At 36.4% G+C, this 26,708-nt stretch overlaps 1 protein-coding gene across 6 annotated transcripts in view; it reads right to left on the reverse strand.

Moving 5' to 3' along the window:
• PRKD1 (protein kinase D1) overlaps positions 1 to 26,708 on the reverse strand; it is a 366,404-nt gene that overhangs the window by 10,461 nt on the left and 329,235 nt on the right. For all 6 annotated transcript variants that reach the window (XM_065548683.1, XM_005561009.4, XM_005561008.4 and 3 more), the window contains 3 exons: positions 12,577 to 12,738; positions 11,935 to 12,033; positions 10,395 to 10,662 (listed from right to left, as the gene is read on the reverse strand). In XM_065548683.1, the coding sequence (XP_065404755.1) occupies positions 10,395 to 10,662; positions 11,935 to 12,033; positions 12,577 to 12,738 (529 nt within the window). The remainder of the gene's footprint in view (positions 1 to 10,394; positions 10,663 to 11,934; positions 12,034 to 12,576; positions 12,739 to 26,708) is intronic.

Here is a 26,708-nt window from a genome sequence, read left to right on the forward strand (position 1 = left end):
AAGTTGTGCAGGAGAAGAGAAGGCTAGGGGAGACATGATGACTGCTTTCAAACCTCTGAGATGAATCTTTATTTGGAAAGGGTTTGGGTTTGTTCTATCAATGTGTATAAATACATGAACATTTTGTTCATTGTTTTGGGGTCAGATTAAAAAGACACTGGGCTGCTCATGAAATTGTGTATTTTCCATCACTAGAACAATTTAATAATATTCTAGATAACTACTCAGTGGGTTGGCACTTGGGAGCAGTATAGGGGTTAGATAAGATTTTATTTTGAAGCATTATTCTTTGTTGTTATGGAAGAAAGCAAACTTACAGAATATTTAACCTTTGTTGATCCTCTATTCAGACATCTCCACACATACTCAGGTGTCATATATTTCAACTAAACTATGATGTACATTCAGAAGTGAAACTTTAACTTCGTAACTGAAATATACAGGAAGTATTTCTATTTTGAATGGCAAATAAGCAGCCAATTTTGAGCATTTACAATGCCAATGTGCTTGCTAAAACCTCTGAGCAGTTTCTCTCTATAAATATCATTTGTTAGAGAAAATCTCATTAACTGTATATTACTTGCTATCAAAATAAATGATTCTTTTCCTAATGGGACATGCTTTGCAGATATTACCTTATTTGGATTTTGAAATATGTATACATAGGTATATATGTAAAAAAATCACTCTACTGGTAGATATTTTTCAAAGCATTGTATGCCTTTGGCTCATAATTGTAAAGTTCCTACTAATTGTATAAAATTAATATTCTTTTATTAAAATTAAACATAATTAATTCCAGAATCTTGAGATTGTTTAGAATGTTAAACCCCATTGGAGGTTCTGACCTCCATAAGTCACTTTATCTTATCAATTCTGATTAAATTTCCTGGCAACCAGTCAGCATTTTTAAGCAGTTCACTGGCTAGTCTCCTCGCCTCTCCTCCATGCCGTTATGTCTGACAGTGTGTTAATATGTTGACAAATCAATCTATTCATAAATATTCAGCAGGCTCGCTGGATCTGCAAGGCTCATAAACTGTTACAAACACAGTTTAATTATTAAAATGACAATTGTCTTTCTTTTGTTTCTCGTACCATTGGATTTCTGGGTCTCATCTACCCGAGCCTTATTTTCAATGGGGTTATTTTTTTGTTTTGAACAATATGTTGTGAAAGAGGGACCTACAGCTGGTTCCTTTTCATGGCAAAGTGCTACTTCCAACTTAAGTGTTTAGCGTTCTGGAACACTGTTGGATTTTGAAAACATACCATGTGGTAATGGTGCTAGGTTTTTATTTAGCTTTGCTTTGTGTTTGTACTGGCTGTATTTTTCAATCTCCAATTTCTAGAGAAAAACACACTTGTGACCAATTTTATTTGAATTTACCAAGTTGAATGGCAAAAATATTTTAAATAAAATTAAGATGCCTTGATAAATTTAGTGGTATATTATGATAGCCATTCTATGCCTTGAGATACCATGTATTCTATATTCTATAGTTGAGGATTGAGACTAATTGGAAGAATAAATTATAGCTGTGCTTATCAGGAAAAAGAAGCATAAATACTACCATGGAGGTTGCCAGAGCACACCAGTGGAAGGAACTTGCGTCGCTGTTTGCATCATCACAGTCTGATAATTCTGCCTTTAGTGCACTAAAGGCACTAAAGGCAGAATTATCACATTATGATGCACTAAAGGCATTTCCTATGCCTTTGCATTAAACCTAAAGTGTGTGTGTGTGTGTGTCACCAAATGTCAAGGCTTCCTGTCTGGTCTCAATTCCTGAGAATACCGACTAACCATGTGACTCTGAAGCTGAGCAGAAACAACTCAGCAGGTGACTCGGGAATAGGTGCTTCTTCAGACTTCACCTGAGAACACAGAAAATGATCTTTTGTCTGCAGGGGTCAGGGGCTCATTGTGAGACAATTTCCGAGGCTGCCTCTGTGTTGATTACTGCCTGCTTGCCTCTCTAATGGCATATAAAGGAATATCATAACTCAGAAGGAAAAAAATAGCAACTTCTCTGGGAATCTTCATGGTCCATTACTAACCTTCCTTAAATTTACTGTGTATCTCTAATTGAACACATCAATTCAATTTGATAATGGAAATGTACTATGACTCTAACAAATGCTTTCCAATCCATCACTACAGGTCTGTCATCATTTTCCTAGTGAAATGACTTGCACCGAAGCAAATTATATCTCACTTGACCAACTATACAATTCATATCGCTTGGTTATCTGTGTCATTTCTTTTCCTCTAAGAATAAACTCTGTGGAAAACAACAGCTATATAATCAAGTCAGCTGTAGGGAAAAATCATTTACGATGTGTGTTAAAATTCTGAGCAAATAAAGGAATGTAGGAAGACAGAATTCATTTGACCTTCACACTTGACTATTCTTCTTTGTGTGGACATGATAGTTGAGTGACTGAAGACTGCATCTTTCTTCAACTGCTCAGTCACACTGCAGCGATTACAGAAAAAGAACTGTAATCCTACAGCTCCTGAGTGAATATTTACATATAAATTATTATACATTATTTATTTCAAATTTTAGACACCTTTTAGACCATGCATGGAAGAATTAGAATTCTACAAAAGGTTGTACTCTATTTAGTCCATTTATCTTTCACGCCATGACCTTTTATTAGTTTTTTAATGAAAGTTATTGTATGCACCTGATAAAGGATCTAAATCAGTAAGACATGTACAAAAGCAAAAACAAAAACAAAAACAAAAAACTCTTATATCTCATTATTGGACCTGCTTTCTAGAGACTACCTATTTTAAATATTTAAAATTCTTCTTCTAATTAGCTCCATACCTCTAAATAATAAATGCAGTATCTTCTATACTTGTTTCATTGACCCTAAACTAGTGCTGCTCAAAGTGATCTAGGAATCAGTGCTGGTCTGAATTGTTTGTAATCAATCAATGATGAGATAAGTATATAAAGTGAGACTATGTCTTTGGAAATTTTTATAGCTATTTAACATTGCTGTCACATTTTAAATACATTTTACAAAGTACTGGTCCATATGTTTAGAAATTGAAATAAAACTGGTCTTTATCACAGATAGTTTGAGAAGAACCACTTTGAAAAAGTGTGATTTCTTTCCATCACAGATGAATAATTTCATTCCAGTTTTTCCTATCTTATTGTTTTCCTCTTTCTCCCAAATAATTTAGATATGTTAAATTATAGTAGTGGCCACCTTTGTAACTTAGAATCGTGCCTGGCACACAGTATGGAGGATATTAGATAATCTATGTGATAGTTACTAAAAACTTTAAGCTTTGATGGTTAAATTTTATGTTAAATGATACACATAAACACACATAACACCACTCATTTACTTTGGCAGAATCCCATCATGAACTCGGTGGATGTGAGAGCTCTTACGGCTCTCTTCACTTCTTTGTTCTCCTTATTCCTGGTGTTGTAGAAGTTTCATTATTCATATTCTTTTGCATAATTATAGTTAACTCAGACATGCTTGGTTTACAGGTCACATAAAACTTAAAATAAATAAGCAATATGTAGAGTAAGTTATATATAACTATTAACTGATAAATTCTAGGTTATAACCCTTACCTCCTATAGCCTGTAACCCCAAATCTTTAAACCTATACCCAAAGGAGAATTTAAGTATTAAAGAGATTCTCTTTTCCTACATTCCTTTATTCCACTTATTTATTTACTTTTTGAGACCGAGTCTGGCTCTGTTGCCCAAGCTGGAGTGCAGAGGCACTTGCACCCTCTACCTCCTGGGTTCCAGTGATTCTCCTGCCTCAGCCTATCAAGTAGCTGGGACTACAGGTGCGCGCCACCACGCCTGCCTAATTTCTGTTATTTTCAGTAGAGATGGGGTTTTCATGTTGGCCAGGCTGGTCTTGAACTCCTGTCCTCAGGTGATCTGCCTGCCTTGGTCTCCCAAAGTGCTGGGATTACAGGCATGAGCTACCATGTCCAGCCCCTACAATCCTTTAATTGCTTAAAATCGTGACACATATGTTAGTTGCATCTTTATTGTACACGACTTTGTTATAAAACTTTTTGTACTTCCCTGGAGTTTATAGTTGTTTCTTCTTTATTCCTGACAAAAGATACTTGTGCTTTTTTCTGTATTCTTACTATTTTCGTGGCAATCTGTACTAGAATATATTTGACATTTTGAACAAGTTACATGTCCTGATATTATATATCTGATAAAGATGATATAGATACAAAAATATTTTAGAAATGACAGAAATTTATAAATGATTTTATAAATTTTATAATGTATCTAACTTTGAATATCAGAAACTTAATTCAAAATTGTTTTAGAGTTCTAGGTTATTTCAGGGGATCTGGGCTCTAGAGCAGCAGTTTTGAAAGGGTAGTCCATGGACCATGGACTTCTTATGCTGTCAGTACAGAACAGCAGTTTAAGGGGGTAGAGCCTGGGAACTTCCATTTTTAACTAGCTCCTCTAATTAACTGCTGGCATGCTAAAGTTAAAAAATGTCTGCTATAGATCTATAGCTAGGCCATGACAGGTTGTTTAAAATAAGGCATTATCAAAGAGGCTCTTTGGCAAAATTATTAGAAATCTCCTGCCTTACAAATATTCTTGTTTTGAGTAATAGCTCGTTTTTCCATTTTGAATTTTTAAGCTCCACACCCCTGCGACCTACTTCTTAAGTCATAGACTGAGTCTTGCTTGCAATTTTCTGAGGTTTTTAGCACTGTCTGGGATTTACCCTTATGACATACCAGACACTACACACATGAGGGATATCTTGATCTATTTCTTGTTCTTGTTTTTAAAAATATGATGAAAGGAGGGGCATGCTGGTAAACGATAAGGTGCAATTTTCCTTAGTTGTACCTGGTCATCTAAAAATATGTTAAAGTGATACTGAGCTGCCCTTTCCACAGATAAAGTAAATTTAAAGCGAATGTTTAAAAATAGGTACACAAGTTCTTTCAAGGAACCGAGAAAGGTAACAAAATGAATGTGTTGACCACTAAGCCTAACCCAGTATGAGATAAAGTTGGAGATGAGGCAAGGCCACGTCTAATTACTGATGGGTAGTGAGGGATATACTGGATGATAACGAATGACCACTGACACGGCCATAATGATGAAATGAAATATGGTAGAATATACAACATTGCCTTAGGATAGACTGAAATGTTCCCACACTCGTTCACCATGATGAGCTAGACTCTCCTTTTGTGCAACTGTTTGTAAACATATAATTCATGCTGGAATGTTTCATTTGTATGCATGCATTTTTATATAGTTATATATGCATAACTATATATATGATGTATGTATGTATTTTGTTATATATTGTTTATAATGTATTTATTTTATAATAATTTATATTACTTAACTATAGTAAGTTACACATAAATGCATTCAGTTATATATCTATACACAATTGTAGTTTTATATATATGAATGCTTACATTTATAAAAAACTAAATACATACATACAGATAGACAGAAGAAAAGATTGTAAAGTGACTGGGACATGGAAAATGATCAATATTTAAACTAATATAGACATGCCAATCACTGTGCTAAGCAGTTTCCAGCACAATCTCATTTAATACTTACAATAACCCAGTAAGGTAGGAATTAGCATCACCATATCAGAAAAGAAAACTGAGACCTAAGAGAACAAGTAATGTGGATGAGATCACCAAGATACTAAATGGTACAGCTCACAACTCAGTTCTTTATCACAGTGTGATCCTATTTCCCAGTACTTTTAGAAATTATTAAAATTCGTGTTACTACTCTAGCTCGATGCCTGTGAAAGCATTTTAAAAATTTAATGTGACAGCATGGCTAAATCCATTAGAAAGATAATCAAGAGGATGCCAATATCCTGCATAAGAGCATCTGCATTGGAGCCAGCAGACAGGATTTGTACCCTGGCCCAACCCTCTATGCCTGCATTACCTAATCTTCAAAATGCAAACAATAATAAAACAATCCTCTGAGTAAATACTCAAAGGCTGGGGTGATTAAACAAATTCACATATGTAGTGTTTAGAATAGTGCCTGGCTACAGGGCAAATGCTGTAAAAGTGTGAGCTAGTCATATTTTTTCTTTCATCATTTAATTAATTTCACTATCTCCATTTTACTGGAAGCACGATTTGGTAAGTTTTCTTCAAATTTTCTCTCATTTTTCAAGTCATACCTTATTTTGCACCCAAAACATCTATTTTTATAAAGGACATCTGTTAATGCTTTTGTGATTGTTTTTAGCCTAGCATCTTTTCCCTGCAGGAACTTCCTTCCTCCACCTGGAGGTTGTCATCATCATCCATATGGCCAATCAGAGCCAGGCTCCTGGGGCTGCTGAATGATTGTTCCCTGGGTATTAAGGGAGTTAACCATAGCCAATCAGTGCCCCTTCCAGAGACCCTACAGCTATGGAGAGATGATCCCTCTTCCACTCTGATTCATGGACAATAAGCAGCACATAAGCTTGGAGCTGCTAGGGTATCATTGCTTTAAGAAGTCATCTTAAAGTAAAGCAGAGGTGAGAGATGGCGAAACAATAACACTTGAGCTTTAAGATCTAGCTGAATCAGAGGTTTACCTTTTGGACTTCCCAGTTGCATGAGCCAATAAAGTATCTTATTTGCCTAAGTTAGAGACAGGTTTCTGTTATGTAAACACAAGAGTCCTGTTAATTCATTGATAAAGTATTATCAGGCATATATCCAGAATGCCAGTACTCAGCTTATTAAATCATCTTAGCAGGAATAATTAATGAGCAAAATATTCTGTAGCTTCCTAAATATCAAGCCATAAGAAATTAGCACCCTTTTGGTATACAACAATGTATAGTGTAAAGAATGGAGACAAATTATAAATGATTTCCAGTCTAAGCCCTTGATTCCAAGGTCATGAAACCTCTCTGGGTTCTCTCTAATGCAGATACTAAAGCAAATCACTTATCAGAGGATTGCTGTGAGGATCAAGCAGTGCAAGGACTACTCAAGCATCCCAATATATAGGTATCATATTGTATCAAGTCAACATCTAAAATAACAGAAAAAATTCATAATAATGAAATTTGTAATTCTGACACATCTATGCAAGTTATTAAGATCTTACCTTACAACATTTTCTTTTGCTTTTTCATACCAGGAAAAAAAAAATACATTACAACTAGTAATATGTCCAAAGAACACTAAGGAATCCTGCACATCGTTTCTAAAATGATACAATCAATTTTTGGTTACCAGCCAGGGCAAGTGCTTAGTGTTCTGCTGTCTTCCTTCTGATGCAAATTCTTGGCTCACCCCACGCCTGCCTTTATAGATGCCTTTCATAACCTTTATCTTATTCAGTCTTTGTTAAAACCGCATTATGTAGGCGGGAATCATTTCGCATTTTACAGATGAGGAACTGAAGCCCAAAGAAGGTAAGTGATGACTACTCAGAATGGCAGACAGGACTCTCTATCTCAAACTACTCGACTGTTGACATTTTATCTTTGGCAAAATCATGGAGGTGCTTGGGTTTTTATTTCCCCAGATCTGGATTCTTAGTGTTTCTGGTGTGGTTTAAAGTATCCTGAGACTAAAAATTAATCTAATATCAGTTGTGACCACCTTGTGCCAGATACTATTAATAGTTTTGCTGGTGTGTTTGTCAGGTCCTACATGCTTAAAATTAAAATTATTTGGTCTCAACTCCATTATAACTTCTAATGATGGAATTATTTGTTCTCAATACGATAATGGGATAGAACCTGGGCCAATAACTACTTTTGTGACACCTTAACTGATATTATGATGTAATTTAACTAACTTTTCTCTATATTCAAGCATGAGTTCTATGCATACATCAGCAGCTAGATAACTTTTTTTGCCATCCAGAGCTTTAGTTCGCAAACAGTATAATGCCTGTGCCTCAAAGGCAAGAGTGAGCCATAAGGAGGTACTGAGTCATTTGGAAAAGTGAGGGTTCTATCTCCCATATGAGCTGGTCTCCATATCACTTCATCTGAGTGGTAGGAAATTTTTAGTGCTTAGACATTTCCATAGCCAAGTAAAATGTGTACTTCCTAGTCAAATATAAATGCCTTTTGAATTATCCTGTATAATTCCCTCTCGCTAAAATGCTATGTCTCTTTCTTTCTATTCTTCACTGACTGGCCTAAATTCTATCTCCTCTGAAAGTGGAGTCCTAACTGGTAAAGTCCACAGTGATTCTCCTTCCCCTGAACTTGGAGGCTCTGATTTTCCACCTAGGTAACAATTCAAGGAAATAAATTATTATTTTATCCAACATCACATAACTCGTCTCCCCAACTAACATTCAAGTTCTGTGAAGCACATCTGATGTTCTGTCCTCTACTTTCATATTACCTACTGCGTACGTGTATTGTGGTTCCCAACAAGTGTTTCCCAAGCCTTTGATATCTAGTCCTCTGGTGTCTATTACTAGTGATAGTTAAAAGTTCATAATTTGTAACTGTTCATTTCTGGCCTGATAGGTTTTTTCTTAATAGGCTATAGCTATATAGCAAGTCAAATTTTCACAAAAGCAGAGAGAGGGGCATCATTTGTTCCACTACTCCAAGAAAAAGGGTTTAAAAACGTGAAGGTTATTTCCCCAACGCCCAGTTCCTGTAGAACAGGAAAGTGTCTGATTGGCTTCAGTGGTATTCCAGATTTGCGTTCTGATAACAGGATCAACTTATTTTGCTGGATCTCTGAATGAGCAGTATCAGGCATAATGGTGCGCTCTATTTAGATGTAATGTTTCCTAACAAGGGTCACAAGGTTATTTGATAATTCTGTCTCCTGAGAAAGAAACATAATTACACTTTACTTTTCATCTTTGTTGAATTGTGAAAAATGTTTAATTATTCCTTTGGCAAACATGGTAGTTCTTTTGTAGGCCGCAGTTTCCTTTAAGATATATCCATCTACCTATGATTTACAACTAATTAGAGGATGTTAAAGGTTGTTGCTAATGGTAACTTACAGCTCTGATAATGGATAGCTCTTGGCATTTAATATCAATAGCAGTCTAAGAACTTAATTTCTCCTAGGCAGTTTATACATTCTTTTCTCATTTCTATACCAACATATGCAGTAACAGACGTCACATAAGAGATGTTTACAAATGTACTAGCCTTTTTACATGGTGAACGTCCGAACAAATAGAATGAACCTAGAATGAGATATTGCCGGTAAACTAGAAAAGAAGTAGGGCTACTAGTGAAAGGAAGTATGTTCAGACTACCTGGGTATGAATTGTGCCCCTGCTACTTACTAGCTTTGTATTTTGACCAGTGGTGTCACTTCTCTCTCTCTCTCTTTTTTTTTTTCTTTTTGAGACAGAGTCTTACTCTGTTGCCCAGGCTGGAGTGCAGTGGTACAGTCTCGGCTCATTGCAACCTCCGCCTCCCGGGTTCAAGTGATTCTCTTGCCTCAGCCTCCTGAGTAGCTGGGACTACAGGTGTGTGCCACCATGCCCAGCTAATTTTTGTATTTTTAGTAGAGACAGGGTTTCACCATATTGGCCAGGCTGGTCTCGAACCTCTGACCTCATGATCAACACTTGAAATATAGCCACCATAGTAACACCTATCTTATGGGATTTTTATGAGAATTAAATACACTCCAACGTATGTTAACGGAGGAACTCGTTTCCGAAGTACTGAATGAGTCACTTTTTCTGCCCTGTCAGCCCCTGCAATTTCTTTTAAACAATCTTTTTTCCTTTAAGAGGAAGGAAGTGATTATTAAGAATATAACTCTAAACAATGCAACATTGCCAAGGTAATCTATTCTAAAGAAATCATCAGAGATATATATAGGAATGATACATCAGGATGTTCTAATACTAAACATAAAGAAATAACCTAAAAATTCCAGGGGAATGGCCAGGTAAAATATTACACATATTTTAATGCCACAGAGAGAAAATCAGTAGACAAAGAACTTGGTATACTAATATATGTAATATGATCATTAAAATATCAATATCATAACATTCCTGTGTTGACAATAGTTGAAAAGTTTTTAACACAGAACTAGGCACATATAAGTAAGCCTTTACTAATGATTCATTATTACCATTATATTAAGGTATAAATATTTATAAGTTCTAATTAAATGAGCCAAAATACATTCTCTCTGGTTGTTCACTTACTTCTTAATATATATAACCCAATTTCTGTTATATGTACTTGTCCCACCCAAATTAATTCGTGTCTTTGTGTTTCCATTCTGGTGGGCACTTTACAATGAGCATTTATCAAGTTAACAATTTACAATTAAATTAATTTAAATAAATAACATAAATACATAAGGATTAGATCATTATCATTTTTGAATGGAAGATATTACCTTCATGAGAGATTTCCTTCCAGGGATTTGGTGGATACATGAAAGCTGCATTCTGAATTTGATCGTGTATGTCTTCATCTTCATTAAACGGGAATGTGCCACTTAGGCTTACATAGATGATGACCCCAACAGACCACATGTCGAGAGAGCGATTGTAGCCCTTGTTCCTAAGGACCTCAGGAGCCAGGTAAGCTGGGGTACCCACCACTGACCTCCGGAAAGACTTCTCTCCAATGATCCGGGCAAAACCAAAATCACAGAGTTTCACCTGTTGATAAAAGGATTTGCAGAAATACTCTGTTCGCAATTGTGTGTGTATCTTAGTTCATGTTCACCAGATACAACCATAATATTTTAAATACTTCACCTTTACATGAAATGATATGGATTTCTTAAAGTAATAGCTATTTTCTATTTTAGGTATTTGAAGACAGTGGTTTATGTAGTGATACAAAAGTATGTTTTCATTCATAAAAATATCATCTAAACAGTCTCCCTTGGCAGGGCGCAGTGGCTCATGCCTGTAATCCTAACACTTTGGGAGGGTAAGGCAGGAGGATTGCTTGAGGACAGGAGTTCAAGGTCAGTCTAGGCAACATAGAGAGACCCCCATCTCTACAAAAAATTTAAAAATTAGCCTGGCATAGTGGTGTGTGGCTATAGTCCCAGCTATTCGGGAGGCTGAGGTGGGAGGATTGATTGAGCCTGCAAGGCAGAGGTTGCCGTGAGCTGACACTGCACCACTGCACTCCAGCCAGGGGCAACAGAGTGCTCTGTCTGAAAATAAATAAATAAATAAATAAATAAATAAAATAAAAAATAAAAATAAATGAAAAAAACAAAACAAAACAAAAAACAGTCTTCCTTCTCCAAAACCCGAGAGACAAATATGAAGAAGGTAAGTGTACTCAGAAGTGGGTAATATTGTATACAAGGCATGAAAGCATTATGCAAATCAGGGAAGTGATGACCTTCACTCAAGGGCTTATTATGAGTAGAAGATGAACGATAAGTACAAAGATGTGTCATGTCATCCACAATAATCCTCCAAATTAGCTCTGCACGGGCACATATATAGGCAGGACCGGAAGGTGTTAGGGAAGCAAGGCAGGACAGTCATCTCAGTCAGGTCACTTTGGATCTATAATTCCCTGCAGAGAGCTGGTTTCCCACTCTCTAAGTTGAGGAAAGGAAAAAAGTTTTGCCCTTGTCCTTGAGAACAACAGTGAGGTTTAATACCTTGCCCATTAGTGAGCTGGTAACATCTCTGGGACTCTCAGGTGTTGTCACTCAGGCCACTTCTAGAAAAGCCAAAAGGCATAATGAGAAGGAACTTTTGTGTATAATTAGGCTGGCTTCACCAAAAAACCACAAGGCCATAGTCCCAAAGGTATAAGAAGGTAACAAATGGATAAAAATGAATAGAAAACACTTGCAACAAATAAAGGTTTTAAGGGAAAAATGGAATGTGACAAGATGCCACATGGAAGCCAGCGATGCTGTCAACTGGCTTTTTGCTGAGAGAGGCTTTTATACTTGCCTGAGGAAAAGGATCAGCTGATGCTAGCAACACATTTTCTGGTTTGAGGTCACAGTGAACGATATTTTTAAAATGAAGGTGCCGCAAAGCCACGAGTATCTATAAAGAAGAAAAATCACCAAAATAATTTCATTCCAGTTTATTAATTTCAAAATGTCTGCTACCAGTTAAAAGGCCAAGAAAAAAACTGACAATGAACATTCAAATTTCTTTATGTTAAAGACACTGAAATGAGCTAGATTAACATAAGTTTCTAAATAAATTTCAATGAAAAAATTATCCTATGATGGTATTCATACAGCAGCCAAGACAGATGTAGATAAAAGACCTATATCTAACAGGGACACCCATTCTTAAATATTCTCAAAGAATCAAAACTAAACCAATGTACATTTTAAATTTTCATGAGAAGTGTGAATACATGGACCTGCAAACATGTTACTAATTTGGTATACTGTAGAGTCTGATTAATATAGATATAAATCACATAATACCATAAAGCCACTACAACCTTTTCTAGTGTCGTTTAGACTGGAAGTAGGGACTAAACAACAAAGGCTAGAAAGCTGTGGTTAAACAGTGATCACACTTGATATTAAATATTGTATTTTTTCTGTCTCTAGTCTCTAATTTATTTCTTACCTGAGTAATTAAAAACTTCGTTATGTGCTCTGGCAACCTGCCCTTTTCACTTGACAAGATCATTTCCAGCATGTCTCCATGGAGTTTTTCCATAACAACAAACACTCTTTCAGGCGTCTCAAACATACACTCCAAATTTACAACACCAGGGTGATGAAGGTTCTATTAAAGATAAATAAAGCACTTGAAGAAAATGAGTTTTTTGATACTGTTTGGCAAGCTCGTTGATTATACAAAACTGTTCAAGCTTAGAGCTATAGAGAAACCCACACTTAAGATTTTTAACACCTCTACATTCCACATGTGCTGCCTTATATTTTTGAAATTCTAATGTCTCCAAAAAATACATCTTTACTTTCCATGCATAGTGAAATTATTTCCATGTGAAAAAATCCAAGTTCTAGCACAGTGAATTGCTAATTAGGTTTTAATTAGAATACCATATTGAGAAATCTATAATTTCTTAAGATCATCCCCAATATTAAACATACTGTCCTAACTAAGCTTACTAGGCTATTTCTATACAACTGGTAGAAATCTAATGTAGTAAAGATGAAATTTATACATGTAGTGCATCGGGCCATGCACTGATGAAGTACCTTAGTCAAAACCTTTTAGAAATGCTTTGCTACTGGTACTGGAGGCTGCAGTTTTTGACAGAAGCTTTTATACTAAGTGAAGATCATAAAAACAGCCAAAAAAAAAAAAAAATTGAGCCTATGCTTTGTCTATGATACCATCCTACCTGCTTGGCTTTCAAGCATGAAACAAATATAGCTAATCCTTGAGAAACACAAATTTGAACTGCATGGGTCCACTTATATGTGGATATTTTTCAATAACCACAGTTGGCCTTCGGTATCTGTGGGTTCTGCATCCACAACCAAGTGAGGATTGAAAATACAGTGTTCACAGGATCCAAAACCCTGCGGATAAGGAAGACCAACTTTTCCCACAGGGAAGTTCTGCAGAGCCAAATGTGGGATGTCAGTATGCATGGATTTTGATATCTGGGGCGGGGGTTCTGGAACAAATCCCATGCCAATACCAAGGGACTACTGTATTTCCACAATAAAGTAATGATTAGTAATGGTAAGCAGCATTTTGCTTGACACATTAATTGCCACATGTGTCAAGTAAAATTACTCTTAGTATTAGATGATCCCTTGTAATAATGCTTAAATCTGAATGCTCTTCTGGGTCATCGACAAATGCCTTTGATCATTTGACCTTTATCTTTTTTCTCCGCACAACAACAAATCCTAACATCACAAAAATAATTATATATTCCACTTCTATCCCAATGAGCAAGAGAAGAAAAAAATCATCGTGAACAAAAACTACCTAAACAAAAAAAGCAGGAACTAACTTAAATGTGCTAACAGCTGAAGAGAGAAAAAAATTAAATGCTTCTTTATTTTAGAAAAAAAATCTCAGTGAGTGATAAAATTGTACGTAAAATGAAATTTAAAACCTGAAATGGCTCACTGTTCAGAAACCTCACAGATGGATGCTGGGTGGTGAGCAGCAGAAGGGGCTGTGGGTGAGTCTACATTGTTGTAGTTGTCCTCTCGCTACCACTTGCAAGGAAAGCCTGGCATCAACTGGATATAGAACCAGGCTATGGCTAGCAGGAGATCTGATGATGGTAAGTTGTTTCTTAGAGAGTCCTTTTTCTACTTTGCCCATTTTGATCCCTGCCTCAGGCATCCGACGGGTCTCTTTGATTCTGATGCCTTGGGGTCAAATCATACAGCATAATAGAGCCATGGAATTGCAAGTTTATTATGAATGTGATCTGAGCAGATGCCTATACATCTACTTAATAGCCTTTAACCTCTAAAGGGCTAGAGTCATTGTTCTTTAAATCGTTGCACTGTTAACTGGTCAAATCTGGCAACTTCGGATAGACCTCACCTCCTGAGTTGCTCTCTCCTGGTCAGAGCTGAAGCACATGGAGAGAGCTGGGGTTCACAAAGCTCGTATTATCAACCCTCTTACTTTACTTTTCCTGACTACTTGCAAATAAGAGCAGATATCCAGATGGCTTTGAATATTATGGGAGGGCCAGTTGCTAAGGAGGAGACTAATATGACCATATACACTTGTTTGATAGGCACTATGGAACATGTGATAACATTGCTCATACTTGAACTTGTGCCCCAGGCTGTCTCATTTCCTTTTCTTTATATGCCTTTCCCTGTTAGAGAAGCCACACTAACTGCACAGACCACTGGCCTTTGAATTGTCAACGGTCTCAGCTGTCCTCTTTTAATCAATAATCATAGCATGAGCTTTAAGGATTACATGAGTTCTGCTAGAGTTCTGATTCTCCTAGGACAAGTCCACTATGAGATGTCCAAAGTACACGTTCCTCTTTGAGCATCTTCTTCATTCTTTTATTTTTCTATTTAATATAACTGTAAACACTTAAGCAGTGTTCTGGGGAGTCTGGCTTCCTTAAATGGCTAAGGTTTGCCATATGGGTGGGAAGCAGAAGCAATGAATAGGAAAGGAGCAGAGCAACAGAAGTAGACAGGAAGGGTAGGTGTCCTCTGTGTGTGTGCAGAGGAAAAACTAGTAAGATGAACAAGAGATAAAGGTTAAGGGAGAGTGACCTCGGGGGCCCAGGGAGGGCAGGGAGCACAGGAGAGGTGTTGGAGCTGCACAGCCTGCTGCTTCTGCTGATCTTAGGTTCTGAAAGCTGGAGAAGAGGGGAGAGTCGTAATGACTGGGGAGCCCTCCTAATTAAATTATCGGAATGATGTGATTCCTTATGTTCCTCTACCTGTATTCCTCTTTTTTTCTTCGTTTTAAATGGAGTTTCACTCTTACTGCCCAGGTTGGAGTGCAATGGCAAATCTCGGCTCACCACAACTTCTGCCTGCCAGGTTCAAGCGACTCTCCTGCCTCAGCCTCCCGGGGAGCTGGGATTATAGGCATGTGCCACCGCGTCTGGCTAATTTTATATTTTTCGTAGAGATGGGGTTTCTCTATGTTGCTCAGGATGGTGTCTGACTCCTGACTTGAGGTGATCCACCCACCTTGGCCTCCCAAAGTGCTGGGATTACAGGCATGAGCCACTGCACCTGGCCAGTACATGAGTTCTTAGAGACTAAAGTCCTTCACTCAATTTATTCCTTTTTCCTACTCTACGACATGACCGGAGGTGCCCCTGTACAGAGGGTAGAACTTTAATACCTGTTGATTTCCAGAATTGGGTATTTACAGAATGTTCTAAGTCAAAAGTAAGGGACAGATTAATGACAGTGTTTATTCACTGTCAACTATTTTGTGCTATGTTCACTGTCAGCTGTGAAGGGCTCTACAAATGTTCTCTAATAGCATCTTGATGTAAAGGATAAGGGAACATTTTGTTATTTCCCAATAATGGGCTTTGAATGTGGTTAGATATATAGATTTTTAAAAATACATATTCAATGAAACCTCAGACTCAAGGCCAAGTATACACAACTGATAAAAAGAAGTCTTAGAAAACTTTAAATTCATTTCACTTGGTCCTTGCTCTTTTATGAGCATATTTATACTTTACAGTTTTCCCAAAGTACATATTGAATGACAGCTGAAAAATCTTCCCAGTAGCAAAGTGATTTTGCTTTATCTGAAGAGTTGATATACAACAAGTTTATTTTAACATTTATTGTATATGGTTGAGACAAGGTCATCATAGATACTTGCTTATGAACTCTGTTTTTTCTTGCATTGAAACAAATGACCAAACTTGCTTTTATATTTGATAGTAACAAAAGAAAATAAAACAGAATACATAGATCATGACTTATTTAGTCAAACTTCTTATACTGCACTGATAAGAATATGTCATTAGCCTACAGAATACATTTGAAGACTGGAAATAAGAAAAAAGTTTTAGCTATTATTTCTCTATTTTCATGCGTAATTTTTTTTTAATACCTTAAGTACAACTTTAAGATAAGTTCAACCAAGGTGGTCCATGTGACTTTTCATGAACAGTTTTAATTTTTCATATAAATTATGAAATAGCCTTTAAACCATTTCCTCCTAATGTCCAAAGTAACAGAATTATTAATAATTTTAAAATGGCAAGAAGACTGCAACATCAACTATGGCATAGTAGTGTGCAAAGAGATTTTTGCCCAACTTCTCAGGCTTTCCACAGAAATGCAGATAAATTTCATGGCAGAGCAAGCTACTACAGGACTCTCTGGCCATCTGTTTGTTGCATTTAAGTAATTTAATTTTCAGGAAATGAAACATTTGGCCAAGTACAGGAAAAAATAGTGTCCATTCACACATAACAGATTGATGACATATCCACGGGGTGAATATAAGTTGTTTCGAAGCCTGGGAGGAAATATCATTTGTAGATAAAGACAAAAACTCTCCTGACCCAAGTTGCCTAGAAAATGTGTATATAATCAATGGAAATTAGTCACTGGAAGCAAAGACTTTTATAAAAGTAATATCTCAAGAAAATAAAGAATTGACTAATTCTACTTTTTTTGTGTATATCTAATTCTCATTTATATTTTTTGATTTGTATTAAAGGATATTCTTTAATATTGATATCTAAGTACTAATATTTTTTAAGCCTAACATTGTGGCTTTATTGTAAATCTAGAGTTTATAATTTATTCCATATATGTAGTTTCCACCTTCTATCTTTAGGATTATTCTACTCAAACATATGAGAGGTAGGATAGACGAGAATTAGATTCAACCTATCTTTTCAACAGGTCTTTAGGAGCAGTGCAGTCTTAATATGGGGACTTCTGACTAATTTTCTGTCAAAGAACAAACTGACTTAGTTCATAATGAGATAGAAAAACTAAATAAAAATGTGATGAGCCTAGGATCTAAATTCTAAATGGCATGCAAATCAGAAGGAAGAATATTCCATTACACAATGGAATGGGTGGGGGCATGAGGTACAGTACTGAAGCAGTGGCCTTGTTGACTCTCATTCCTGCCAGTTTGCCAGGGTCAAGAGAAGAGCATACCTTCTTATCCATTTTCTAATTACAGTCTCTTATAATTTATGCTTCATGTCATGGTCTTAGAAATCACAATACTTTAATACCTTATTAAAGGGAAATAGACTATACTGATAGAGACTAAAAAGTCATCTTGCAGAGAACAGACAATTATAAAAGTACTTGTTAAAGATGATACCCACATTGATATAGTAAGATCTCCTAAATTCCACAGTCTTATATTCAATTGTCTTTTGGGTATGTTCATTTAAATGAACGAGGTCCAACAATGAAATCAGTGTCTCTCCACCCAAACTTACTCTTCTAGTATTTCTTCAGTTGGTGAATGGTGAATCGCCTAGGTCAGCAACCTTGAGCTCATCCTAAATGCTAACTTCTCTTTCATTTCCAACAACCCACTGGTCTCTAAAACTAATAGAGCCCACTTCCTTCATCTCTCACACTGACGCCTTACCTTCATCCTCACCACTGCTGCCTGGTTTGAGCCCTCATCTCTTTTATAGGGATCCGCTATAGCATCCCAACTGATCTTGCCTTAGGTCTTGTTCTCCAACCCATTCTTCAAAAGCTGCCACTGTGATCTTCCCAAAGGTGATTCTGATGTTACCATCTTGCTTCAAGCCCACAAGTGAATCACCACCAACTTCTGGATAAGGTGCCTACCCTTAGTGAGGCATATGAAACACTTCAATGTCAGCTCCTTTTTCTCTTTCTGCTGAAGTATTTCTCCAGCTTCTTCTCTTCTTCACCCAAATATCCACCCTTTTTGTTGCCACCCTAAAACCATTTTTATACCAAGCCACACTCTCTCCTTTCTATGTTTTCATACATACTACCCTTCAGCCTGAACACGAACATTTGTCTGGTGTGAATATTCAGCTGTCAGGTAGCTTTCATTGACTCTCCCAGTCTGTCTCGGATGTCTCTCTACTCTCACTCTTTGCTATAATCCCCTTTCGTAACACTTATCCTATCATATTTGATTATTGGTGGACCTATTTGTCTTACTTACAAGACTACAAGCTCCATAAGGGCTATAATTTATCATTTTGTATTCCCAGTCAGTATAAGTCTAGTGGACTGGTACATACTAAATATTCAACACAAGTTTGTTAAATTTGATTGAAAGATGAAGAGTCTCTCCTTCTCCTTACTTTTCATTAAGTGAATAATATTCTTTAAGATTTCCATGGCTTTTAGATATGCTAGTACATGTTTGACATACTTAGTGACAGTACATTTTGCATCAAATATGATATATGGTGACAGCCTCTCTTCAGAAAAAAATACAGTACATGGCTTTTTAGTTGAGTTCTCTGAAATCTGTTAGTAGGAAATTTCAGGATTCTGAGGACAAATATGCTCATAAGTAATGATTTTTTTTTGGAGACAGATTCTCACTCTTGCTCAGGCTGGAGTGCAGTGGCACAGTCTCACTTCACCACAGCCTCCCCCTCCTGGGTTCAAGTGATTATCCTGCTTCAGTCTCCTGAGTAGCTGGGATTACAGGTGCCTGCCACCACGTGTGGTTAATTTTTGTATTTTTGGTGGAGATGGGGTTTCACCATGTTAGTTAGGCTGGTCATGAACTCCTGACCTCAAGTGATCTGCTGGCCTCGGCCTCCCAAAGTGCTGGGATTACAGGCATGAGCCACCCTGCACCTGGCCAGTAATGACTTTTTTGATAAATACTAATAATATGGATGTGACTCTGAGAGATGCCACCACTGATGAGTTGCAACGATTTCCCTAGGACCAAGGATATGATAAAGACAGTCTCTTTCACTTTCTAGGTACAACCCCCTCAAAATCTACCAGTTTTGATCAGTGTTTTTTAAGATTTCAACATCTTTGATAGGAAGAAACATGATTTTCCTACTACCTAGGAGACTGGTATTTGTTTAATATCTGCTCTTAATAAGGAGATACTTTAGATTCAGATCATTCTCAAAAGCCACCAGGAAACAGTTATCAACAAGAGATAAGCAAAGTAGTAGCACAGTCAGGATATTCCCTTCCCTCCATGCCAACCCTCCTTTACATTGTGAAAACATTACTATGATTCCATCATTGTCCTGAGAATGAGAATAAAGAACTGAAAATGGGCTATTCAGATGATAATGGTCACTGTACCTCTTTTACTTCTTACTTAGAAAAGGTCTTTCAACTCCTCTTATTTTTTTATTTAACCCAGAACAGGTATGACTACAAGTAAAAGCCTGGAGACCTGGAGCTTAGTTTCAGGAGCAAGTTCTCTGAAGACAGATGGCCTGAGTTTGAATTCCAGCTCTGCCTCTTCCCAGCTTCTGCCTTCAGGTGAGTTATCTAAACTCTGAGGTGCTTCCAATTCTTATATAAAATAGGATGATAATAATGTGTCAACTCATAACATAGTCAGGTCTTATTAGTTAATGTAACAAAATACTTGGAATTGTGCCTGGCACATAGTAAGGGTTAGTTATTATTACTGGGTAAATATTATGGCATTTAAAAATGATTTGGGCCCAATGTCCCTCTTTAGCTTGATAACTGAGAGTTTACAGTAAGCCACAGAGAAGAAAACTTCCTTTAGCCTTTCACCCAACAGAGGCTGTATCAGATTAAGTATAAACTGCCACAGACTCGCACCTTCTAGTTAGTCAATCCCTGTCTTTCCCCTTACTGTGTGTGTGTTTTTTTAAACAACAAATTTATTGGCTCACAGTTCTGTAGGTCAGAAGTTTGGTGAGCTCAGCTGTTTTGACTGGTCTGGGTTTCACAGACAGAAATCAAGTTGTTGGCAAGCTGCTCTCTTATCTGGAGGCTCTGAGGGGGAGAACCACTTCCAAGCTCACTCAGGTTGTTGACAGAGTCCAGTTATTTGGGCTGCAGGGGTGAGGTCCCTGTTTCCTTGCTGGCTGTGAGCCAAGTGTCTGTCTCAGCTCCTTGAAGCTGCCTGAATTCCTCATGATGTTGCTCCCCACATCTAACCAGCTACTGTGCGTGGAGTCCTTCACACACTTCGAATCTTTGTGACGACTGCGTCTCTTCTGCCTCCAGTGGGAGAAGGTGCTCTGCTTTTACGGGCTCATGTGATTAGATTGATCACACCTGAATAATCCAAATGACTCTTCCTATTATAAGGTCTGCAACTTTAATTATACCTGTAAAGCTCCTTTTGCCACCTCAGGTAACATATTTATTGGTGCCAGAGATTAAGGTGCAGACATCTTTGGCGGTGCGGGGGTGGGTGGGAGAGCATTCTGCCTACCACACCATACAAAGTCTCCACGATTTGGTCTGCCTAACACATTCCTCAATTCTAGGGCAGGAGTCTTTGTCCTTTGGAACTGAGGGAAAGAGTTCACAAACAACTGTAATAAGATTTATTTATTAGTTATATTATTTATAAATGAACACGTTCAAATATACTCAAAAGTAAAGTGAACACTATAAAGACATCCATGTATCTGCCAATCTGGATGCATCCATTTTGCCAATCTGGATGCATCTACTTTTTCACACCTTGCTTTTTTTCTTTTGATGTATCTTCAGATGGAAGACAGTATCTTTATTTGTGAAGACGTAAAAGGCTTCATATTTTATTGGAAATTGTAATCATTTCAAATAATACAAATTAAAGAACAAAAGGATACCAGTAAAACAAAACAAAAAGAATACTCATACTTAATCCTCATTTAGTGAAAGAAAAATAAACTTTCAGGTATTAAAATCTTGCCCAACTTACATACTACCATTATAGTTCATTAATATTTTATACTAACATAAAAATCTTTTATTTTATTCTTATGCAGTTATGTAAGGGAAAGATGAATGAAAGGGAATGGGAAAAGTAGGCTGCTTTTTCTCAGATAATTAAAAATATGAAGCCCAAATTATACATTTTTCTCAAGGATGGTTACTTTTCTCCCTTTTTTCTTGTTGCTAACCCTAAGGTATTTTCAGGATACTATGTAACTTACTTATGAAGACGTTTTACTATAATAACATAATTATTTCCCATCATGGGGTACCTTGCTGTGTTTTCAGAGCTCACTAATGGCAGAGGTGCTTCTACTCTGAGGTCAATTAAGGGAAAGGCTGTGTGTTGTATCACATGGAAGTTCTCCTGGTCTAAAGTGAGAACAGAGGTCATTTGGTTATTGCCTATGAACACGTCCCCGTTTCATCTTTGGCTGGCAAAAAGTTTACAATTAAAACAGGATTATTCTTCATTAATCATCTTTTCGGGGGTAGCATGGTTTTGAGAAATTTCATCTACAGTATTTTAGAAATTCACATTGATATTAACTTAGAACAAATTATGTTAATACGTACTGTCAGAGGAATAAATGCACACGACATGACTTCCACAAGACCAAATAGAACAATCTACCCTCTTGTGAACAGGTGTCACTGGTTGACTGTTATATCAATGAGGTCATGATCAAATTTAACTCACTGGACTCTGAGAATTCAGAAATTCTCACATCACTCCTATTGAGAACAGTTTGCTCAAACCATCCATTGGAACTAGAGTATAATTCTACTTTTGTTGTGCCACTAATTAGCAGAGATTTATCCTGGTTTAATATAGTTCAAAATTTTGTAGAAAAAATAGTAAGTTGAAGTATCTCCATTAACTGTTAATGACAACATATATATTGTGCCCTCGTATCTAGAAAGGGAGTCAACTTTGAGGTGGCTGGCTTATAATGCACAAAGTATGATTACAATGTTTTCATCCTAAATTAGTTGTAGTATTGTGCATTCTGTTAAGTAAAATTGGCCCCAAGTGCTGGGGAGAGGTGAGGACCAATTCAATGTTTGCACAGCAAAATAAATCACTTGAGGACTAATCTGTGTGTGTGTGTGCATATATATACACATATATATATTTTTTAAAATTTTTTGAGGCAGAGTCTTGCTCTGTCAGCCAGGCTAGAGTTTAGTGTTGTGATCTCCACTCACTGCAACCTCCGCCTCCTAGACTCAAGGAATTCTCCCACTTTAGCCTCCCAAGTAGCTGGGACTACAAGCGAGCACCGCCACACCCAGGTTTTTTGTTTTTTTTTTTTGTTTTTTTGTTTTTTTGTATTTTTAGTAGAGACAGTGTTTCACTATGTTACCCAGGCTGGTCTCCAACTCCTGGCCTCAAGTGATCCATCTGCCTCAGCCTCCCAAAGTGCTGAAATTATAGGCATAAGCCACTATGCCCGGCCAACATCCATGTATATTCAAAAACCTATCCACACACCTCACAGTCATTCTTCATTTCATACATTCTAGAAATGATTCAATCTAGATTTAGATCCAGGATTGCTGCAGACACATGATAAATATAATGAGTCCTCTCTTTTCCCTATAAAAGGAGAAGTAGCTAAATGTAGAGGGGTGAGAGGAGTATGCAGAAAGCAACACTTATAAATACTCTTTCATCATCTTTCATTTTTTCTAGCCTTTTTTGACTTTTCCACATAGAAATAGTATAAAAATATTTGACATTTTCTACCCATCACCAGGCATCCTTCAGAAAAGATGAATGGAAAATTTTAAAAACAAAACCAATCAAGAAAATGAGAAAAAAGCCACAGACTGGGAGAAAATATTCGAAAAAGACACAAATGTCTTTGTGATATAGAACTATTATCTAAAATATACAAAGAACTACTAAAACACAACAAGAAAACAAACAGCCAGATTAAAAAATGGGCCAAAAACCTTAACAGACCCCCCTCACCAAAGAAGCTATACAGATGGAAAATAAGTACATGAAAAGTTGCTCAGTATCAGATGTCATCAGGGAAATGCAAAATAAAATACCAGTAAGATACTATTATACACCTATTAGAATTGCCAAAATCTGGAACTCCAACAAGGCCCAATGCTGGCAAGGATGTGGAGTAACAAGAACTTTAATTCATTGCTGGTGGGAATATAAAATGGTACAGCAACTTTGGGAGACAATTTAGTAGTTTCCTACAAAACCAAACATATACTTAATATACTATCATACTTCTGGGTATTTACCCAAAGAAGTTTAAAACTTACATTCACACAGAAACCTGCAGAGATAATTGCCAAAACCTGGAAGCAACCAAGATGTCTTTCAGTAGGTGAATGAACAAACTGTGGTACATCCAGGGAATATTATTCAGTGCTAAAAGGAACTGAACTCTCGAACCATGAAAAAATATGGGGGAAACTCAAATGTATATTACTAAGTGAAAGAAAGCAACCTGAAAAGGCCACATACTATGTGATTTCAGCTATGTGACATTCTGGAAAGACAAAAAGAGAAAACTATGCTGACAATAGAAAGATCAGTGGCTGACAGGGGTTGGGCTAAAGGATGGTTGAATATGTGAAGCACAGACGACTTTTAAGGCAAGGAAAATACTCTGTACGATACTATATGATGGATATATGTAATTATACATTTGTCCAAACCCATGGAAAGTTCAACATCAAGAGTAAACCATGATGTAAACTATGGACTTTAGGTAATTATGATTTGTTAAGGTGGGTTCATCCACTGTAACAAATGTACCACTGTGGTGGGGGAGATTCATAGGGGGGAAGGTATACATGTGTGGGGGCAAGGTGTATATGGGAAATCACTGTATCTTCCTCTTAATTTTGCTGTGACATTAAAATTGCTCTAAAAAATAAAGTCTTTTAAAAATATCACTTTAAATAAAAGAAACAATAAAACCCCAGTGAAATCTAGATGCTCTAAGCCCATCATCTGGACTCATACACTGAGGAATCATTGGCATTAATGCCTGTAGATGCTTGAATTCGATACTGTAATTTTTGGGGTGGGGGGAGTGAGAACTCAAGAAAGATTCACATAGCAAGGATCTTGTATGCATGCATCCCAGTTCCCACCTTCTAACTCCCAACCAAGGTCAAAAGAGTGTAATGTTGGAAAATCAGCAAAAAAAAAAAAAAAAAAAAAAAAAAAAAAAGGCCACAAAAGCAGAAAATTAATGACTAATTCATTTCTAAAAATTTGGTGTTAATAAACATTCCATTCTTCAAGTATGACCCCCTTCCCTTCATATCATTATTGGGTTTGTGTTTAGGAGACACAGAATATTAAAAGTGTGAATTATTACCAAAAAATAAAAACCACTGGAATCTACATGAAGCTGTTTAATTGTTTACAAAAATTGAAAAATGGAGCAAATATTTGGATTTTTCTTCTACTTGGCATGAAATGTCTGGAAATGAAGACACCTATGGAAAACTTTTTATTTCCTGTTAATCTACCTGGCTGGAAACAGTAACACAAAAATCCAATCTAGGCTTGGCATTAGATTTTAAGTGTAATTTTTGACAAATCCTATTACTGTAGTATAGCTTCTACATTTAGATGTCAGCACACCAAAAAACATAACATTCCATGATGTGTTAAATAATGTGTGCAGACACATAATCCTTCAGATGTATTACATACCAGATAATGGTAACTAAAGTGAGCATGTAGGGTCTACTGGACAAGGTTAGATGACAGAATAGTATGTGCAAAAAGTCAAATGGTAATACCTTACATCTGTATAAGCTTCTGTGGCAAAATGAGTTTAACTAACATATTCTTAAAGTTAAACAAGTTTCCAATTATGGGATTTCTCAGAATTGTTAATAAGTAAAAGGCTATGTTTACTTCTAAGACACGAGTCTTAGAACATTTTCCATACACAACATATACAACATTTTCCAAATTTTCTTGATGAAAAAATGTGCTTTCGCCCCTTCTATGAAGGAGCTCAAAAGACTAGTGTTCTTTGAAAGATATACTGGGAAATAATGATTTTTGAAATGTTTTATGTAGGATTTAATTTAGTCCCCAAAAACTCCTATGAAGGAAATAGACCAAGTCAGCATGATTTCCAATGCACAGTCAAGGAAACCAAGGTTGAAAGAGATTTACTAAAAAACGGAAAATTTTTACTTGAAACCTAGCCTTTTGACACTTAACTTTTCACTATGACTTAACTTCTAACAGAATATCTATCTGGAAAATTTTCTAAATTAATTTTCTTTTTCTTATAATAGATAGTTGTTTTTCTCTATTTTAGACATATATATATGTGTATATATATATATATGTGTATATATATATATATGTATATATATATATATATAACCTATACACTTTATTTTTGGAACATGCAAAAGACTGTAAGATTTCCTTAGATCTCCAAAACATGTCTTGCCTATAGAAACAGTTTCATAAAAATCCTTCATGTAATAAAATGCAAGGAATGAAATATTTGAAGAAATATAGTACAAATTAGATGAAACAACAGAAATATAAACCAACATCTCAATACACACTGAAAGAGAAAGCATCCACATTTTGCACATTTTCCTCTAGAGAAATAATTGATTTCTTTGTGATTTAAAAAGAAGTCTCTAGTTTCCAAAAATTTTCATTTTCCCGTGCAGACTTAGCAAGATTATTCTCTGGTTTTCTGTCATAATTATCTCCTCTCTACTTACTCCTGATCATCCAGAAGATATATATTTAATCTTGTTCCATGAAGACAAGTTACTATGTTTTTTAGACAAAAAAAAGAATGATGGTAAGAAATCCTCTATTCTTTTATTGCCATGCCCTGCAAATCTGTATCCCCTGGTTCCCTCAGCTGTGGCTACATATTTCATTCAACAAATATTTCCTGAGTGCCTACCAGGGGCCAGCATTATGCTAAGGCATGTTCAGCTCCATCCCACTTAAAATTTTTTCTTGCCTTTAAACTTTCTTCTCTGTAATACATAAACCCAAAACACTGATCTGATCATAACAATTTCTTTTTGAAAACTTTTCAATAATTCATCATTGCCCAGGCATAATAAAATCCAACTGACTTGGTAACATATCAAAGGTTCTCCACGAACTCACACTAAGCCCACTTCCTCGTCTCATTGCAGGCTTTGTCCCACTAAAGCAGTCTCCAAACTAAGGAAGGCATACTCTGGGAGAGAAAAAGGAGTTTTTACGAGATATGTGAGCACAGAGATGGTTTTAAGAAAATCTGTTTTGTTTACGTTTGTATCCCTACTATGTGGAACACGCTGGCCATTCAATAATTATACTTTGAATGAACACATGCATGAATGAATCCTAACAGTCCACACATACTCTTCTAA

Source organism: Macaca fascicularis, chromosome 7, assembly GCF_037993035.2.
Source record: "Macaca fascicularis isolate 582-1 chromosome 7, T2T-MFA8v1.1".
NCBI classification, from domain to species: Eukaryota; Metazoa; Chordata; class Mammalia; order Primates; family Cercopithecidae; genus Macaca; species Macaca fascicularis.